General features: G+C 34.3%; 1 protein-coding gene across 2 annotated transcripts in view; it reads right to left on the bottom strand.

Moving 5' to 3' along the window:
* Positions 1-18106, bottom strand: part of CFAP54 (cilia and flagella associated protein 54) — a 130429-nt gene that overhangs the window by 49473 nt on the left and 62850 nt on the right. For both annotated transcript variants that reach the window (XM_087934630.1, XM_087934631.1), the window contains exons 35-44: positions 17891-18027; positions 15542-15739; positions 14336-14496; positions 9954-10181; positions 8709-8932; positions 8488-8620; positions 7060-7144; positions 5771-5923; positions 3373-3576; positions 1645-1732 (exon numbers count right to left, since the gene is read on the bottom strand). In XM_087934630.1, coding sequence (XP_087790756.1) covers positions 1645-1732; positions 3373-3576; positions 5771-5923; positions 7060-7144; positions 8488-8620; positions 8709-8932; positions 9954-10181; positions 14336-14496; positions 15542-15739; positions 17891-18027 — 1611 coding nt within the window. The remainder of the gene's footprint in view (positions 1-1644; positions 1733-3372; positions 3577-5770; positions 5924-7059; positions 7145-8487; positions 8621-8708; positions 8933-9953; positions 10182-14335; positions 14497-15541; positions 15740-17890; positions 18028-18106) is intronic.

Here is an 18106-nt window from a genome sequence, read left to right as displayed (position 1 = left end):
AATGGGAAGCCCCCAGCCTCACTCACCCACCTGCCTCTCCCTCCAGCCACTTGCAGCAAGTTGTCTTCACGGCAAGTTGTCCCATGGTGATTTGTCTGCAGAAGATGGTAGAGGTAAATTATTCAGCAGGCAGTAATAATTTGCAATTTTCCCTGCCAGCTTCCCCACTAACTTTCCTGGGAAGCTGGCAGAGAAAACTGAAAATGGTGATCACTTGATCATGGGGAACTTGGCAACCAGTTGTAATCAAGTAGTTATTTTTAAAAAGGTCATTGATTTCTTGCAATAACTACTGAAGGACCAGACCATTGACAAACCACAATACTACTGCCTTTAACCCTGGGGAAGCCACTTCATGCATACATGGACTTCCCAAAATCAACAAATCAGTTCAAATCCAAGGAAAACCATTCAACATCACAGTAGTCTAAATCTGTGCCCCAACCATTGGTGCTAAAGAGGATGAAACTGATCGGTTCAATGAAGCCCTACCACATCTTATAGAATTAGCACCAAAAAATGATGTCTTTATCATCATGGGGGATTGGAATGCTAAAGTAGGAAGCCAAAAGAAAACCGGAATAACAGGCAAATTGGCCTTGGAGTACAAAATGAGGCAGAGCACAGGCTGATAGAATAACCCAACAGATAGCTCTACACATGGACATCACCAGACAGTCAACACAGAAATCAGATTGACCATGTGTTCTGCAACCAAAGATGGAGAAGCTCTATACAGTCAGTAAAAGCAAGACCAGGAGCTGACTGTGGCTCACATCATGAGCTTCTCGTTGCAAAATTTAGGCTTAAATTGAAGAAAGTAGGGAAAACTACTAGGCCACTCAGGTATGAACTAAATCATATCCCTGATGAATATATAGTAGAGGTAACAAATAGATTTAAGGAATTAGATCTGATAGACAGAGTGCCTGAAGAACTATGGACGGAAGCTCGCAACATTGTACAACTAAAACTTGGGCCACCTAATGAGAAGGAAGGACTCACTGGAGAAGAGCCTAATCTGGGAAAGACTGAGGGCAACAGAAGAAGGGGACGACAGAGAATGAAGTGGCTGGATGAAAGCAGTAGGTGTAGGCTTAAATGGACTCCAGAAGATGGTAGAGGACAGGAAGGCCTGGAGGAATGTTGTCCATGGGGTCGCATTGGGTCGGACACGACTTCACAACTAATAACAAAAGCAACAACAACAAACAAAATCAAGTCGCCTTTTGAAAAGCATCTTTGGGACAACCATGACCTGGATGATTGAGAAGATCCATAGATATCTGCAAGAAAACAACCAAGATCAGAGAGCACCAAGGACCCCACAGTTCAATCCTGAACTACAAATATTCTCTTATATTGGTATATTCCAACTAGTTAACTAGTTAGCGAAGAAGGCACAAACAAAAATCAGATAAGGAGAGTAAAAAATTAGTAGTAATGGGTTTTTTTTTAGTTCAAAGGAATTAACAAAATAGAATGGAAGAAAAGGCAAAGAGGAATTCAGAAGAATGAAATATGTTGTTATAATTCTAATGAAAATTTTGACTTTGTGTGCCCCATTGATTTCTCTACAATGATTATACATTTTATTAATTTTACAAGGGATAGATTGATATACAAAATGTAAGAAGCTAATACCTTTTGCTTCCTGTGAAAAAATGCAGATTTCCAAGTTCATGAAAAGCCTGGACCATGAGACCATGCTGATTATTTCTTTGAAGAACTTCTGTTTTTCATCAATTTGAAGGGGAAATGTTTGAATATTTAATAGTAAATATATTTAGAGAAAGAAACTTAATATGACTGCTTTAAAATAAATTGCTGTGTTTTTCTATATTAGTTAGTCTACCATTTTAGTATACTATCCAATTAGAAAGCTCATGGTAGTACAAATAACATTTTTGAAATACATTTTTAACTCTCCACCCACAATTAAAAAGGTAATAAACTAACATTTGCCACAATCACCCTATGGATCAAAGGTTTACTGAAATAAAGTGGTCTTCAAGGCTTTCCAGAATGAGAATGGAGTTAGGGCTCATCATACTTCATACAGTGTATTTGACTCTGGAAACTATTACAAATCTGTGTTAGCATTTTGTATTTATTTATTTTTTTGCCATTTCTGTAATATCAAGTTGCAAAATATTTTAAAGCCAATTATTTTTGCATTCAAAGTGCCCCATTTCAAGCTTGAAGTAGTGTAAAATGGGGGGGGGGGGACTCTTGTATGAAATTACCAGACTGAGTCCGAGGAAGGGGTCAAACACATCATCAGTCATAAGTCCCTTTGTGCCCATAAGAGATCTAAGTTCAGATTTATGTCGGCACCAGAGAAATCAGGAGATCCAGGCAGTTCAAATGCGTACAAAGATTTATTGTAAGCATAAGCTCTCTACAGGAATACCAACTACTGATGCTCAAGGGAAATTAGCGGGAGTTAAGAAGAAAAAGAAATTCAAGTTAGGCTGGACTTAGATTTGTTGTGGGCACGCAGGGACTCATGACTGATGATGTGTTTGACCCATCCCTCAGGCTCAGCCTACTATCTCCTACATCTCCTCTTGAAATAAAATGGTATTGTTTCAATAATTGTAGAAGTATTTTAAGCTTGAAACAATGTTGTATCCCTAAACAATTCCACAATGACGTGAGTTGGGTGCTTTACACTGTAAGCAACTGTTTCTTTGAATTTTAAAACTGGTTGAATTGGCAATATTTTGCATACCACTAGACCTACATATACTTTTGTAGTGGTTCTGCAGTGACCCATTCTCTTCATCTATTAACTATTATTAAATGAATCTTAGCAGTAATTTCCAGGGGTGGGATTCAACCAGTGTTACTACTGGTTCGGTGACTATGTTTTGCGTGCACATGCTGTAAAAAATTTTAAGCTGTGATGCACGGACAGCTGAAAAGCGCTGCCCGTGGGTGTGCAGTGTTTGAAAAACCACTTTTTTCCTGCTTTTTCAACCTCAGCTGTGCTGCACAAAGCAGATGAGGTTGAAAAAGCAGGAAATAAAGGACAGATAAAAGCCCGGGCAGGTGGGTGAGCCAAACAGCAGCAAACACAGAATCGGTTCGATGTCTGCTGCTCTTCAGAGCTACCGGTTCTATAGAGCCGGGCAGAACCAGTAGCATCCCACCCCTGGTAATTTCTCTCTCATCAGAGAAAAAAAAATAAAAGCAAGGTTATTTCTTTGAGTCTACTAGAACTCCAACAGCAGTCTGCTGAAATACTACTATTTTCCTCTCTCTGAACTATTTAAAATAATACATTTCTGCAAGCACAATATGCGTTCAAATTTCCTATCAGATCATACAGTAATTCAATGTACGAAATAGAATGGATTATAAAGTTACCAATTGTTTGTTCATATGAAGAGATCACTACTGAGACTTTTGACTGGGGAATGGAGTTGCTCTCAACCATACTGAGGCAAGTAAAACTTTCTTCTGAAAGATCAGGTGGTTCTGGTTCATACGTCAACTCAGCTCCCATAGTAAATCCCACTTTTCCACGTGAAGTCTTCTGGTTTGCATATATCTCTAATCTTCCAGAAGAGTCTTGTTTTATAAATAGATTTATTGAAAACATTTTAGCAATTCTTACAGATTAGAGATTCTGAATGTAATATTAGATATTATACTATTATTCCAGAGAGATTTGTACTGAAAATAGATATATTTTACAATTTATTTTAATTAAATGTATGGCATTAGAGAGCACCTATACTATCATATGCTCCCTTTCCTAGGTCTTCTCTTTCCTCACACAAATTTCTTTTCTTTTTCTTGTCTTTGGAAGAGATAATATGAAATTGTTATAATTATGAAAAGGGAGTAGTTTGGTACCTCCAAATCACATTTCTTCTATTTACATTAACCAATGGAATAAAATAAAAAGTAATTTTTCAAAATAAGCTGGAAGAAAATTTGCTGAAGCCCCATTATGTTCCTTCAGAAATAGCTAAAATCCCAAGATTATGTAACATTTACAACAACCTTTACAGATTTGGTGTTTGAAAGTATGGAGAGCAACAACTGCATTAACAGCCTTCAGTCCAGCTCTACCATCTCCAGGGAGTTGCATTGTTCTAGGCTTGGGTAAAAAGAAGCTATCCTTCTTGACATTTTTTCCTATCAGGCCCACAAGCCTTCAAAAAGATGGAGGGTATTTTGGTCTATGCTGGATCATTGTTAGGACAGCTACAATGAACTGAACATTATAGGACAGAATGGGAATAGAATGATTGGTGGTGGCTATGTTATTTTTTCTACTATTGTTTAGTTTATGTGCCTAGAAGAATCTTACAATAATATCACAGTGAAGAGGAAGTTATTTGTGCTCATACATAAATTATACGAGAATTCCTGAATCAAGGTACAATGATTTTTGTTTACATAATATGCTTCAATCTTTATTCAAACAGTTCTTAGGCATTTCTTGTCTGGCTTTTTTATGAGTACCTTATCCCTGTTATTTAAGAAGGTTGAAAAGAATGAAAATTTCAAACTTAAAATTTTCAGGTAATTAACTTTACAACAAATTTCCCTTTTTAAAAAGTCAAAATTTACATGGTATTTGGGTAAACATTACTTGAGGAATTAAAAACTTTCAAGCAGGGGTGGAATTCAAATTTTTTAACAACTGGTTCTGTGGGCATGGCTTAGTTGGTGGGCGTGGCTTGGTGGTCATGTTACTGGCTGGGCATGGCCAACTCAACATCACTCACATCGAGGCATGCATCTCCTCGCCTGGTCTCTTGTGACTGTGGGGATGCTGCAACAGTCGTAAGTGTGAAAAATGGTCATAAGTCACTTTTTCAATGGTCACAAGCAAAATATCAGCAAAGGAGAGGGGGAAAAACTCCAGAGAAATTCCAGAGACAGGAAGTCTACTTCTACCAAGAATGTAATAAGGGTTAATGGAGAGGGAGTTCCTGTAAGCAACACCAGAATGTTTCCTTCCTGCCTTTTTACAGGATTAGGACAGTAATTTCTTCTAATACAACCTGTTCTCCGAACTGCTTAGAATGTTAACAACCAGTTCTAGCCAATAGGTGTGAACAGGTAGAATCCCACCCCTGCTTTCAAGTGTTTCTGTAAAGGAGTCTGAAAGATGTAACTATGTAAGAGCTCTGCCATTCTACTGATGAAATGGCATTTGGTTATACCTTTCAGGAACATTAGTGTAAATATAAACCAATTTACTTCTTTATAAATGGCATTGTTCCTATACATATCAGCCAATACCCTAGAAATTGGTTTTTGGAGAAAACTGCTAATTCAGTTGGATTAAGAAAACTTTAAACTTTTGAAAATTATATTTCTCATTTTAGACATTTATCTTCACACTTTTTTTAAAGAAGAAGATCTTGATTTCTTTGGGATTCTTAATTTCAAATTGTGCCAATATAATTTATATAAACATGCAGTAAATAGGACAGTATATATTTTTATTAAATTATTATTAGGAATTTCATTTTGCTTCTCTATAGCAATATGAAAATTAATTCATCAGACATTATATATATACATTATAGCATGTAGTTAAAGTTTTATTACGATTCTAATAATTATTAGTGTGGAATGTTCAAATAGAATAGTCAAAAAAATTAAATGTTCTAAAATCAAATCAATGTGTATGTGTGTGTGTTTGTGTATTCATACTTACACACATATGCACACATTTTTTTCAATATTTTTAAAGTCTATTTACAGTTATATATAAATCCAATTTCTTATGAGAGGTACTCACCTCGCACATCAGCAAGAAATAAACAAAGCAATTTCCTGCTGTATTTAAGGGCTCTACTGTGGTTCTTTGATTTTTCCAGAGTTTCTCTAAAACATTTTAGCGTATCCATCGGATCCAGAGGAACAGAAAATAGTGGTCTGGTTAGAGTGATACCTATAAAGAACCCATAGTTATTTTAATAAGCTCTATGTCTAAGTAACAAATGTGTAATATACAAAAATAAAATTGCACAGAAGTTTACTCTACTACTAGTAGTATCTTTATTACAGTCATAGATCAACTTACAGAGTTCACACATTGGCATAGTTCAAATTGGAAAACACGATACATATAAGTAGTAGAATTCTAAAAAAAGCTCCTGAATTCAATGTGGAAGGTTTTGAGTTATTATATATTCAGAAGAAATCCACGCTAGAAACAATGAAATTATTGCAGTTAATCAGATGGTGAATATGGGCTCCTCAGTGAAATCAACTTGAGAACAACGATTAAGTGTCAATTTGTCTAGAGCTGGAATTTGTGGCAAGAGTAAATGCATCATGTGTGGAGGGAATATCAATCTTCAGTAGAATGTCTAAGTGATTTGGATTGATCACTGAAACAAGTTTGGAAATATAAGAGGAAGGAAAAGAATCTATTGGGCTGAGTAGATGCTTTATGCATGATACTACATCCTGTATTTTAGTTGCCTCTCCCAGATGTGACACATTTCCAGTAATGAAAAATGAAGACTAATGCAGTTGAATATTCTGTTAGCACCAGTGTAATGTAGAATTAATGTATAATATGGCTTTTATATATTTTTAAAGACATTTGGGGGGAAATGCAGACAACTTGTGCATAATTGTTAGATAAGATGTCCCCAAAATTCCCAATGTTTATCAAACGATCAATGTTATATTTAACTAATAGAGGAACAGTATCTATAGTATACACTCTTCTGATGTATGAAAATAAACAGTTCTCCCACCCCAAACTTATTTGCTCCTTTAGTTTGTACACAATCTAGAACTATTTTGACTGAATCAATTTTTGTTATCATTATCTCAGTAGCTATAATGTAGATCATCTACATAATTGGTTTTACAAGTTTTTGATAAAGATAAAATAATACATAAATACATTTTACTTGATATACTAAATCTATGCAACAAATAAAACCTGCACGTGATTGAAACAAAACAATTTATCCATCCATAAAAATAATCCAAAAGAACATAAACACTTAATTATCCCAAACAGAATGAACTCTGAAATTCTTAAAGAATATAATTTACATATCTTCATACCTAAGTGATCAAAATGTTCAACAATTGGTCCTTTCCATTTTGTAGCAGCATACAAGTTTTTTGCAACAAAGTTTCTGCAGCATACCTTAAGAGAGTATTTTCTGATATAGTTAACAGCCTTTTCAATGAAGGAGATCGGGTTAATCTAAGACTAATCTTCTTAAACATTTAAAATTAGATTCTGAAAATTCATCACTACTATTTCCATTTTCAAAAAGCAAAGAAATAACAAAAGCCAATGTTCATTATCTAGAATGGATTAAGTTCACAAGAAAAACTAAACAAAAAATAGGACATTCTTATTAAGAAGATGTGCATGACCATCAGAACAGTGTTCCTTTGGCACAAGACTTTTCAGAATTTACCCTTACAAACTCTCATACGTAGTAATGTGACCTGAACTTCCCAAACTAATCAGAACTCACACTTCTATCATTGCCATGCTCCTATTGTGTCAGCTCTCTTCACTATATCCAACCTAGCTGGAAATCAAGGTGATATGCATGCAGGGGCGAGATCCGACCAGTGTAACTACCGGTTCAGTGATTTTGCGATTTGTGTGTGGAACATCATCAGCTATGCTGCACGAACAGCTAAGCAGCACTGCACATGGGTGTGCAGCATTTGAAAAAGCACTATTTTCCTGCTTTTTCAACCACAGCTGTGCTGCGCAAAGCAGCTGAGGTTGAAAAAGCAGGCAATAAAGGTCAGGTAAGAGCCCGGGCGGGCAGGTAGGCCAAAACAGCAGCAGACATGGAACCAGTTCTATGTCTGCTGCTCTTCAGAGCTACCAGTTCTGCAGAGCCAGACAGAACCGGTAGAATCCCACCCCTGTTTAATGCATGGTCCTAAACTGGTAGACTTGTTGCTTAGCACCATAGCATTTTATCCCCACAGTGATATGGAGGATAGGACTGCTTTTTCCAGTCAAGAAAAAAATTAAAGAGATACCTGTTAGCTAATTCTGTTCTTAGAATACATTTGAGGTTCAGGGGAACAAGTTTTATTAAATAATGAAAAAGGACATAGAAAGAAGTTGGGATTACTATTACACTTGCCCTCTTTACTCACTAACTAGTCTGAGAATCGTTAGAAAATGAGATTTCGAGCCTACTCATTTGCTCTAGGACAGGGGTAGGGAAACTTGGCTCTTTTGTCACTTATGGACTTCAACTCCCAGAATTCCTGAGTGAGCCATAAAAGGTTCCCCATAAAAGACCCAAGTTTTCCTACCCCTGCTCAAGGAAAAATAACTTTAGATTACATATCATTTTTATTAAGTTATGGGCAACTTTAATGTGCCCATTCAAAAATCTTTTTCAGACAGCCCAATACATAACTAAAGATTATATTTTTATATTTCTTTAAAACTTTTGACCCAAATTTCAATTACAAGTTTTTTTTTCTTTATCATCTAAAACACTTTACCTTGTCTCCAGTATTAGTGATTAATTCTTCGAAGCAAGACTGTGCATTATCTGACTCACAGAGTAGTTTTTTTTCCTGCAGCTGCCTCTGGGCAAACACCAACACAGGAGTTACTTGCTCCATATATCTTTCACTAGAAAAAGTGAGATGCATTTTAAAATAAATATTGTTAATTTTTTTTAAAAATCCTTTCTTTCCCAAAGTCACTTTATGTTACTTACTGTGTAACTGTGTTAAATTGCATAGCTATGTTAACTAGTGATTCCCATTTCTTCAAACGAAACAGAAACTCAAGAGTTTGCAGAATGAAATGGCGTATTTCTTGGAAATCTATAATATTCACATCATCAAGGGGATGTTCAAAAGAAAGGCTGGAACCACCTTCATCAACAGCAATGCCTCCTATGCAGCTTGGAACACCAAAATTTCCTTTGGGCTCAATAATCTGTAAATTTAAACAGAGATCATAATATCCTATTCCATTTTTGCAGGTCATCTTCAAAATCACGATACAAATATCAAGTACAAACTCAACTAGCACTTCTAATTACATAAATTTTCTTTACATTGTATCAAGAATATTCATTTACACATCTAACTGAAATACATAACCATTTCTATTTTTAATAATATTGCATGTGTCCGTGATTTACTTCAATATCAAACTCATAACAATATTATATTCTGTTGGTCTTTGGTCTTTACCAACTTATTAACGTATTTGTTAGTCTTTTATTATTACTAACATATGTCTACTCTCTGAAGATATGGATCTCTTCCTTTTAACAAATACAGTCGCCATGTTAATTAAACTGGATGCTAGAATATGAGCATCTCAGACAGACATCCTGGTCTTTGTGACAATTCCCACATTGTGTATCGTGAAGCAGATGTTACCTAAGATGGCACTGACAAAGAAAGATGTTTCATATTTTTCATGAAACCCATGCTGAGCAGATCTACCAAGACTGTCTAATTCAGCAAATTCCTCCAATTATAATGATTCCTCGACAAAGTCAGAGGAAGTGGCATACATTCTAATGTACAAATTCAGAACTTCTAATTGCACCAATACTGCATTCAATGCATTCTTGCAAATCCATGTTCCCATTCTTCCAAGATCTTCTTATATGTTATCTTAGTTTGCTTTTTGTTTAAAAAAACATCCTCCCTTCTAGGAGCATACAAAATAAACAAAACCTAGTACAAGAAGACTGCTGCATCAGATTTTCACAAACATTTATCTTTCTTGAGAAATAAACCCATCTCCATTTACATTAAATAAAAAAACAGTTTCATCATTTTGCACATAAAGTATTTATCTTTTTCTAAATATTTCTAAATGTAAAGGCATAGTAAAATATATATAATTAAAATGAATTAAAGATTCCTAATCTTTGTTTAGTTGCTTCAAAATATAAAAACAACATGAATTATGTTAATCACAGAAGTAAAAATATATTTACCTTAACATAATTGCTATCTTGAAGCTCAACTATCATATCAAGCAATGTATCTGATGCTAAATAGTATGGTAACCAAATGGTCTTAAGAAAAATCTCCTTGTTAACAGGAAAGGGTGCATGAAAAGATCCTGAATGCTTAATAATAATTTGTATTTCCCGAGTATAGTTCCAAAGGTCTCGGCAGGCATTCTGAAGCAATGTCCAGTGGCGACCTCGATGGGCAACAACCTGGATTGTATTTATCAAATGCACAATTAATGAGTGGGAGTTGAATATCACAGTGATTTAAATAGTAAGTATAAGTCATATTTTCATTTATAAAAAAACTTCAAACTTCAGTATGTTCATTCGCAAGAAATCTGCTGGATAAACTATTTCACTTTCTTAAGATATTAGTTGGTATATATTTCACATAGATTATAACTGTTCTGCTAGGACTATCTAGGACAGAAATCTAAAGCAATACTGAGCAAGGTATTCATTTACGTAAGCCAATTATTTGTTTGTTTATAACCCATTCCAGTCAACCAACCTACAATTGAACAACCTACAATTCCACAAATTCATCATTTGGACTAACATAAAACAAGATAAAGCAATACCACAATGACAATTAGAAACTAGTTACAATAAAAAGCATACACTGAAATGCAACCATCCATAAATTGGAAATCAAAAAAGAACCACTTACTCAGTAGAAAAATAGGTATAGAACCTGTGCCCCCATAGCTTAATGAAATTACCATATTTCTCATCTCTTTTAACATGTATCTAGTGCCACAGTTTAGGGGCAATTTTTCCTAATAGATTTGCCTCTAATGCTTATTTATAGAAAGCTTAGCAGCTTACCATAAAAGCTTTTAGATATTAAATTAAACCACTTGAGTCTATGAATAAACTATAATATTGGATTGAATGTTATAAACCATCACGAATTATGGCTATTCCTTTACTGTATGATTTAGCCTCCTCTAACAGTTATGACTGGACAAACATTATTATAAAGTCAGGTTTTTCTTAAAACTATGATTTGTTGGACAACAACGATTGGTGGCTTTAATATTAATATATATTGAGTGCTTAGCATACATGCTATATCTAAATCAAACTATAACTTTGTGTTAAATGTAAATCAGAGTTCTTGATTTCTTTTGCAATCAGCTATCTAGAAATTATTTCAGCTGTCTGCTGATTCTTGTACCACTAACAACCAGCAGACCAATTAGTAATTGTGACCATTTAAGAACTTCCGTGAACCTTTAATGTTGCATTACTTGTGAACTCTACTCTTTTATTTATTTATCTGTGTTGGGAAATAGATCTGTTTAGAAACAGCTACTCCAGTTGTTCACAAATTGTTCCACATTATATTTAATTTTTTTTAAAAAAGAAACCCTTACAGAAAAAAGCAAATTCCATTCCACTTAATGTAACAAAAGCATCATTTCCTACATTTCTTACTATTACAGTATATTATTAAATTAGTTTAAGCCATTAATAAATTCTAATTTTCAATCTTTTTGTGGTGATTCTGATTGAAACTATACCTGCTTTTATGCTCTCTTGGCCTTTCCTTGCATTAAAACAAAAGCTAATTTATAGCTTTATGGCTTTGCTTTACAGGAAACAATTTAAGATTTGAAAATCTTACTTTAGAAGCCCTGATGTTTATTTGCCCAAGAAACCACTGAATTGCTATAGGTCCTCAATGAACAATATTCTAAGATCCTATTCTCTCTAAAATTGAAAAATATGGTTTTTATTCCTTTTAAAAGTGTCAATTTCCTTATGCTTATTTTTCATTGCATTCCGAGTAGTTGCCCTTTATACTTATTCTTCATTACATCCCAGATAATTGTAAAACTGTCATTTACATTTTGAGTTTGCTTTGCAGGGACTAGATTCCCAGCCACTTTACAAGATGGTATCTTCCTAGATTCTACCTAGTAATTTCAGTTTTTTGTTATTTCATGTTAATGTTTTGTGATGTAAACAGTCACAATATTTCTACTGATTTTGCTAAGACACTTTATTCAAACAAGCAACAAAAGCAGTACATATTGTATTATGGAAAGCAGCATATTTTTTAATATGGGGTAACATGCTGGTGAAAGTGCTGTCTGGAATCATGGAAACCCAGATTTGAGACAACCCAACCTCAGTCCAACCTAACTCATAGGGTTATCTTTAGGATAAAAGGGTCTAACTCCATGTATCTATTTTCTGCTGTTGAAAAAAGATGGGATATAAAGGTAGTGATAAATAAATATACTATTTTGTTTTATCTTATATTTATTTGTTTTTGAGTCAGTATTAACTTCTGGTGACTGCCTGGACAAATCCTTGCAATTTTCTTGGTAAGGTTTTCTGAAATGGTTGCCTGCTTCCTAAGACTGAGAGTGTGTGACTGGGCCAAGGTTAGCTGGTTGGCTTTCTGCTTAAGGTGGAAATAAAAATAGTCCCACAATTTCTAGCTTGGGTCCCTTAACTACTACACAAAACTGGCTCTTTGTTGTTACATTTAAATTAGACTGTGATTGATGATTATGATGATAATGCTGTCCATTCAATCACATCCAATTTTTCAGCAATTCTATGGATCAGCTCTTTCCCTCTCCACATTTTCTGACCTTGTGCAGCTTGTTGCAGTTGTTATATGCTTTGGCTGATATCAATTTCGATGGTGTAAATAAAGCCACTGTGTTTTTTGAAGCCTCATTTCCTTTTACTTCTGACCACTCCAAACATATCTGCCTTTCTCAGTGAATTTAATTACATAAGTAAGATGGAATTTTGTGAGTTTTCCCTTCCAGTAAATGTCTGGCTTTACACATTCCAGTACTTGCTTGTTCATCATCTTTGCTGTCCAAAAAATACACAGAAATTTATCCAACACCAAAGCTTGAACAAGTTGATTTTTCTCCTGTCTAGTTTTTTTATGATCCAACTTTTGCAACCATGGGTAACTATGGAAAACACAATTGGGAGGACTAAATTACATTTGTTGTTGGAATGATGTTCTTGCTTTTCCATGCTCAGTGCAATTCAACACTTTATTTCTTGACTGCATTTACTACTTCAATCAATCTGCAATCCTAGGAAAGTGAATTCTTCTATGCCTTCGATCTCTTCACCCTCAATTGTTATTTTGAAATTTCCATTCTTTGTAGTTGTCATAAGATTGGTCTTTTCAGGAAGAGGCCAAATTTCTCACTTTTTTCTTTTATCCATTTGATCAGATCTTTCAGTCCTTCTTTGGTTTCTGAAAGTTGTGTTGTGAACTTATCAAAGACTGTTTATGTTTCTTCTTCCAATAATTACCCTTATTTTTGATTGAAGAATCAAAAATAAGGGTAATTATTGGAAGAAGTTCCAATTTCCTCAAAATCATATTGTGATAAAAGTTGAAAAAGAAAGGTGAAAGAATGCAGTCTTTCCACATACCTTTCTATATCTTGAACCAATCAGTGTCTCCATATGATGTTTGCACAGTGGCCACCCAATTTTTTTCAGTGACTACACCAACATGGCAGATGTGTTGGCAGCCATAGATCTTCTAGGGCTCTCCACAGCTGATCATAATCAATACAGATGAAAGCTTTCTTGTAGTCAATAAAGCAGAGGCCGATGTTCTTTGATATTCCTGAAAAGTTTCCATGTTCCAGTGTAGATTTGCAATATGGCCCTGAGTGCCATGACCTCTTCTGAAGCAACCTTGAACATCTGGTTATTTTCTTTTGATGATCAGCACCAGATGTTATATAAATTAATGGGAATTCATTTTATTATTTATTTATATGCTTCCCATTACATTAGCCATTATAATCATTAACCATTTCCCATTGCTGCAAAAAGTTTCTTCTTGTGATAAATACCACTTCATTCATTTATCTGGTGTCATGTCTAAGTCAATTCCTCAAGATAATGAATTCCTCAAACTGAAAATAACCGTTGTCTATCCAGTATAGTTCAACTGACACCAAAGAGTCTGATTTTCAACCTAGCTATTTCAGATTGCTGTCATAGGCTTGTATTTGCAGCCCTGAAAAAAAATCTAATTATTTTTATAATAATGCAGCTCCCTCTTGTTCTGAAATAAAAGAGTGTGTATGGAGATGAATATAGATTGCACCTGACGAGTAATGACTTCCATGAATCACTGGAAAAAGAGAGGCAATGAACTAAAAATAGTTTAAAATTATCCTACATCATTTTCTTAAAGAATTCTTATTTTCAAAACCAGAATAACAATGCAGCAAGAAACTAGAAATTGACAGAAATATATTCTTGCCAAATGTCAGAATATATATATATATATATAAATGGCTCCATGAAATCAGAAGAGTTATGTTTATTAGAATTGTAAATATAGTTAACATTACCACAGCTCTTCTAAAATATAGGAATGTTTTTGTGAAATGCTCCAGCACAGCAGAATAACAAGTTGCTTTTTCACGTTCTTTAACAGGAATATAACCTTGAGTCAGTCGAGGAGTGTCTCTATCACTCAATTTAGAACTACGATCAGGAGAAAAAACGGGTTCTAAAATAAAAACAAAAAAAATCATTGAGTTTAACTAACAGCAATTCACAAAGTAATTGTAAAAAAACCAGATTCTAAATTTCTTAAGAGAACAAAGTCTATACAATGAGTCTTTAGTTATACTAGTTTATTAAAATAATATTTTTTCAAAAATAAAGGAAAATGCCACAGAACATTCTATATGTACTTAAATCTCTTGTAAGGTAGGGTTTTAAGTAAATAAGCATCACATCCAAATCTTCAATCAATATGTTTTAATCAGTGAAAGATGGTTCTTGGTACAATCTGAGTTAGTCACTTCACTCTATTGGAGAATATATTCCTCACTCTGCTTTCCAGAAAAAATATGTATCAAATGCTATAGAGCAGCAGCCCCCCAACCTTTTGGGCATCAGAGACTGGTTCCTTCAGAGAGATTTTTAAATGGACTGGAGGAGGCGTGGTTTCGCATACTGCCTGAATCCCGCAGATGGGGCTTTGTTTGCGTGGCCCACTTTCTGGCATGCGACAGTCCAGTGCCAGTCCATAGAGTAGGGATTGGGACCCTTGCTATAGTGCATGTTACATTTCTTTGGTTACTCAATTCAAGAAAAATAAATAAAATAAGCATGGCAGGGCACATATAACAAATATTTTACTTGACTTGTCCAGATGATAATAGGAAAATCATTAACTTTTTTATAATGTTTATAACAGCTATCTAAATCCACATTACCAAGGAAAACCAACTGGTTTCCTTACCGGTTGCTATGAGATTATTCTTCCTTTTAAAGTTTGTATATTGTCTTCCTTTACATGAAAATTACCATTTCCCATGGATTATTGACAACTACTCTGGTTTTGATATTTTATCCATCCATAAACTTTGTTGTATCCATATGAGACATACTTTTTTCAAGGTCTACAGACAGAGCACTTGGCAATATGTAGTGAAAGCTTAGTTGTGAGTTAATAAATTATACTTTTTTGAAAGTAGATGCCTAATTTGTAAGGATATGATAAATTCAAAAATTGTCAAGTACCCGACATGCATGTGGCAACCCACCTGAATCTTGGCCTGAAGCTGAGAGTTGGGTCAATTCACTGGATTCGCTCATGGCATCAATTTCAGGGGAGAGACAATTATTGTGGTCATGTATGCTTGAGCTGGAAACAGTGTCTGGAGAAATACTTTGTAATGTAGGGCTAGAAGCAGGCAAGGAAAGCCCATTGTCGAAGGCAGGGGAAGTAGGGTCAGGGGTGTCTGAGCAAAGAAGAGCAAGGAAGGTTATATTCATTGCAGATGAGCTGTTGGCAGCAGAATATTCAGGGAAAGAATTTCTACAGAAATTTGTAACTGCTCCCAACCTAACAAAAGATCAACGTACGAAAAAATCTGAATAAATGTTTTACAGAATTTTTCTGGTAGCTAGTCAGGAGCTACTGTGCTTGATTACTTAACTGATGCTAGTAATAAAGAAGATTGATGGTGTAAGAAGAATTAGCAGTGATACATTATATTGTTGCTGTAAAATGATATGGAATAGCCATTCTATTTAAAGACGTGTAGGGAAAAAAATCATAAAGTCTTGTTTCCATTTCCATTAATTCAGGGAATTCCTGAAATGTCTTAAGAAGAAAACACATGCAGTACTCAAAAGTAAAAACTGAGGAAAGTACATTTAAATAAGAATTGCTGTACTGTTTTCAGGGTAAGCAGTTGCCATGATCAATTATGCCTCAATATGAACTGTATTTGTTCTTCGGAAGTATCTTTAAGTCAGTGAATTCTTTTGAAACATAACTTCCAAGACTTGCTGTATTAACAATGTAATTGTCTACACCCAAACATAAGCAATAAACAAAATTGCAATAGATCCATGTAAGTTATATTCTTTGGAAACAATTATAAGATGTTTGCCCTGGAATTTAAAGAATTCATCAGCCATTTTTTGAAGTTGAGTATCAAGAAGGCCTGATTTATGCTAAGCCATCTGACTCTCTCAGCTTCCTAAGAGAAAATAATGTCTGACATCTACCTCAGAACACCAAACCCATATAATAGAATGCTATAAATCACAGACTCCACAGATTAGCAAACCAACACAGATAGACCATTATAAGTTGCTGTTTTCTTACTAGACTTATACTGCAGGCTGTTCTAGGCAACAACAAAATTTAAGGTTCAAGTAAAAAATAACCAAAGTTATATTCAATGGACATAATTATAATGCTTTTGAAAGAGAAGTCAACAATGTGGTTAACTGTAAGACTAGTTGTATTATCACTCCCTGTATTCCATACATACAAATATTAATTTACAGATACTGAGTTTGAAAAGATGTTGCACTAGACAGAAGAAATGGCAGAATTAAAAATAAATGTTCAATCTGGGAAAAAAGAAATAGAAATAAAAATAGAAATAGAATAAAAGAGTGAGAAGGGGAAAAAACATATTTACCTATCCCATAGGGACAGACAAGATCTTTTAAACATATATAACTGAGGAAAGACTCATTCTAAAAACAGCACAGCTACTGTTTAAGGAATTATGGACATCTTTTTGTTATATCTTATTAAACATTCACTGCACCAATTCTCATTTTAAAGATTTGACTATAATAACTCTGGTTTTTAAGATGCAATACTGTTATCTATTCCCTGACAAACAAGAGTCTTGTTTGTGGAAATGCAGATTAAGATCAAATGGCCATCTAGAATAAAATAACTACTGGAGAGGCAGAAACAGTAAAGTTTCTATAGTGAGCCCAAGGCAGATAATTGGAAAGAATCAACAACCAAAAGCCATTAAAATCCCAGAAGCAGAAAATGTAGCAAAATAGAAAACAGAGAGAGAGAAAAAGAAGAAAATAAAATGATGACTCAAAATATAATGCATATCTAGGACAAAGAATCCAGGAACAAATACACAAGATACAAGTAAGACTATAGAAGATAAAATGTATAAATGTATGGTTAGACTTTAGATAACAATAGATTGGCTATGAAAGAGAAAACACACACACTAGAAATGTTCCTTAAGTAATCAGAAAGTCAACTATATCAATATAGCCAAATAGTATAATTATCTATGCATACTGAAAAACCAGATTTAAAGCATTTTCAGACACTTCCAAAATTAGAATTCAATGATTACCCCAGAAGCATTTAGTGTTAATGGATTATGTGCTCCACTGACTCAAACCTAGCCACCAAAGTTTAGCCACCCCCCAAAAATTATTTTTTAATTATTCCAAAAGTCAACATGCACCAATACCAATTTTACTGTTCCCTGTCTTAAAGTTCTGGAACCAAGGATCCAAAAGGATTACTGTGGCTAGCTTGATGTATTTTAATAAATAACTGCATAAAACACAATAATTGAAAATTCATGTTTTATTAATTATAGTATTACCAGGTTTTTTACTGATTTTTCCTGAAAATGTTCTTTTAAAAGACAGATGTTTAAAATCTGTAATTTCTTCCTCTGGTGCTATTATGATTGTGCCTGAATTGGTGAATGAGAATATTTCAGGGTTGAGATCATGATAACTGCAAAACAAAAACATACACAAATAACAAGCACATACTTAATAATTGAAATGTAGTAATATTACAACATTATTATTAT

This window comes from Pseudonaja textilis, chromosome 5 (genome assembly GCF_049901715.1).
Source record: "Pseudonaja textilis isolate UNSWEBS1 chromosome 5, rPseTex1.2, whole genome shotgun sequence".
NCBI classification, from domain to species: Eukaryota; Metazoa; Chordata; class Lepidosauria; order Squamata; family Elapidae; genus Pseudonaja; species Pseudonaja textilis.
Note: the sequence above shows the minus strand (reverse complement) of the source record. Positions and strands in the feature narration are given on the sequence as shown.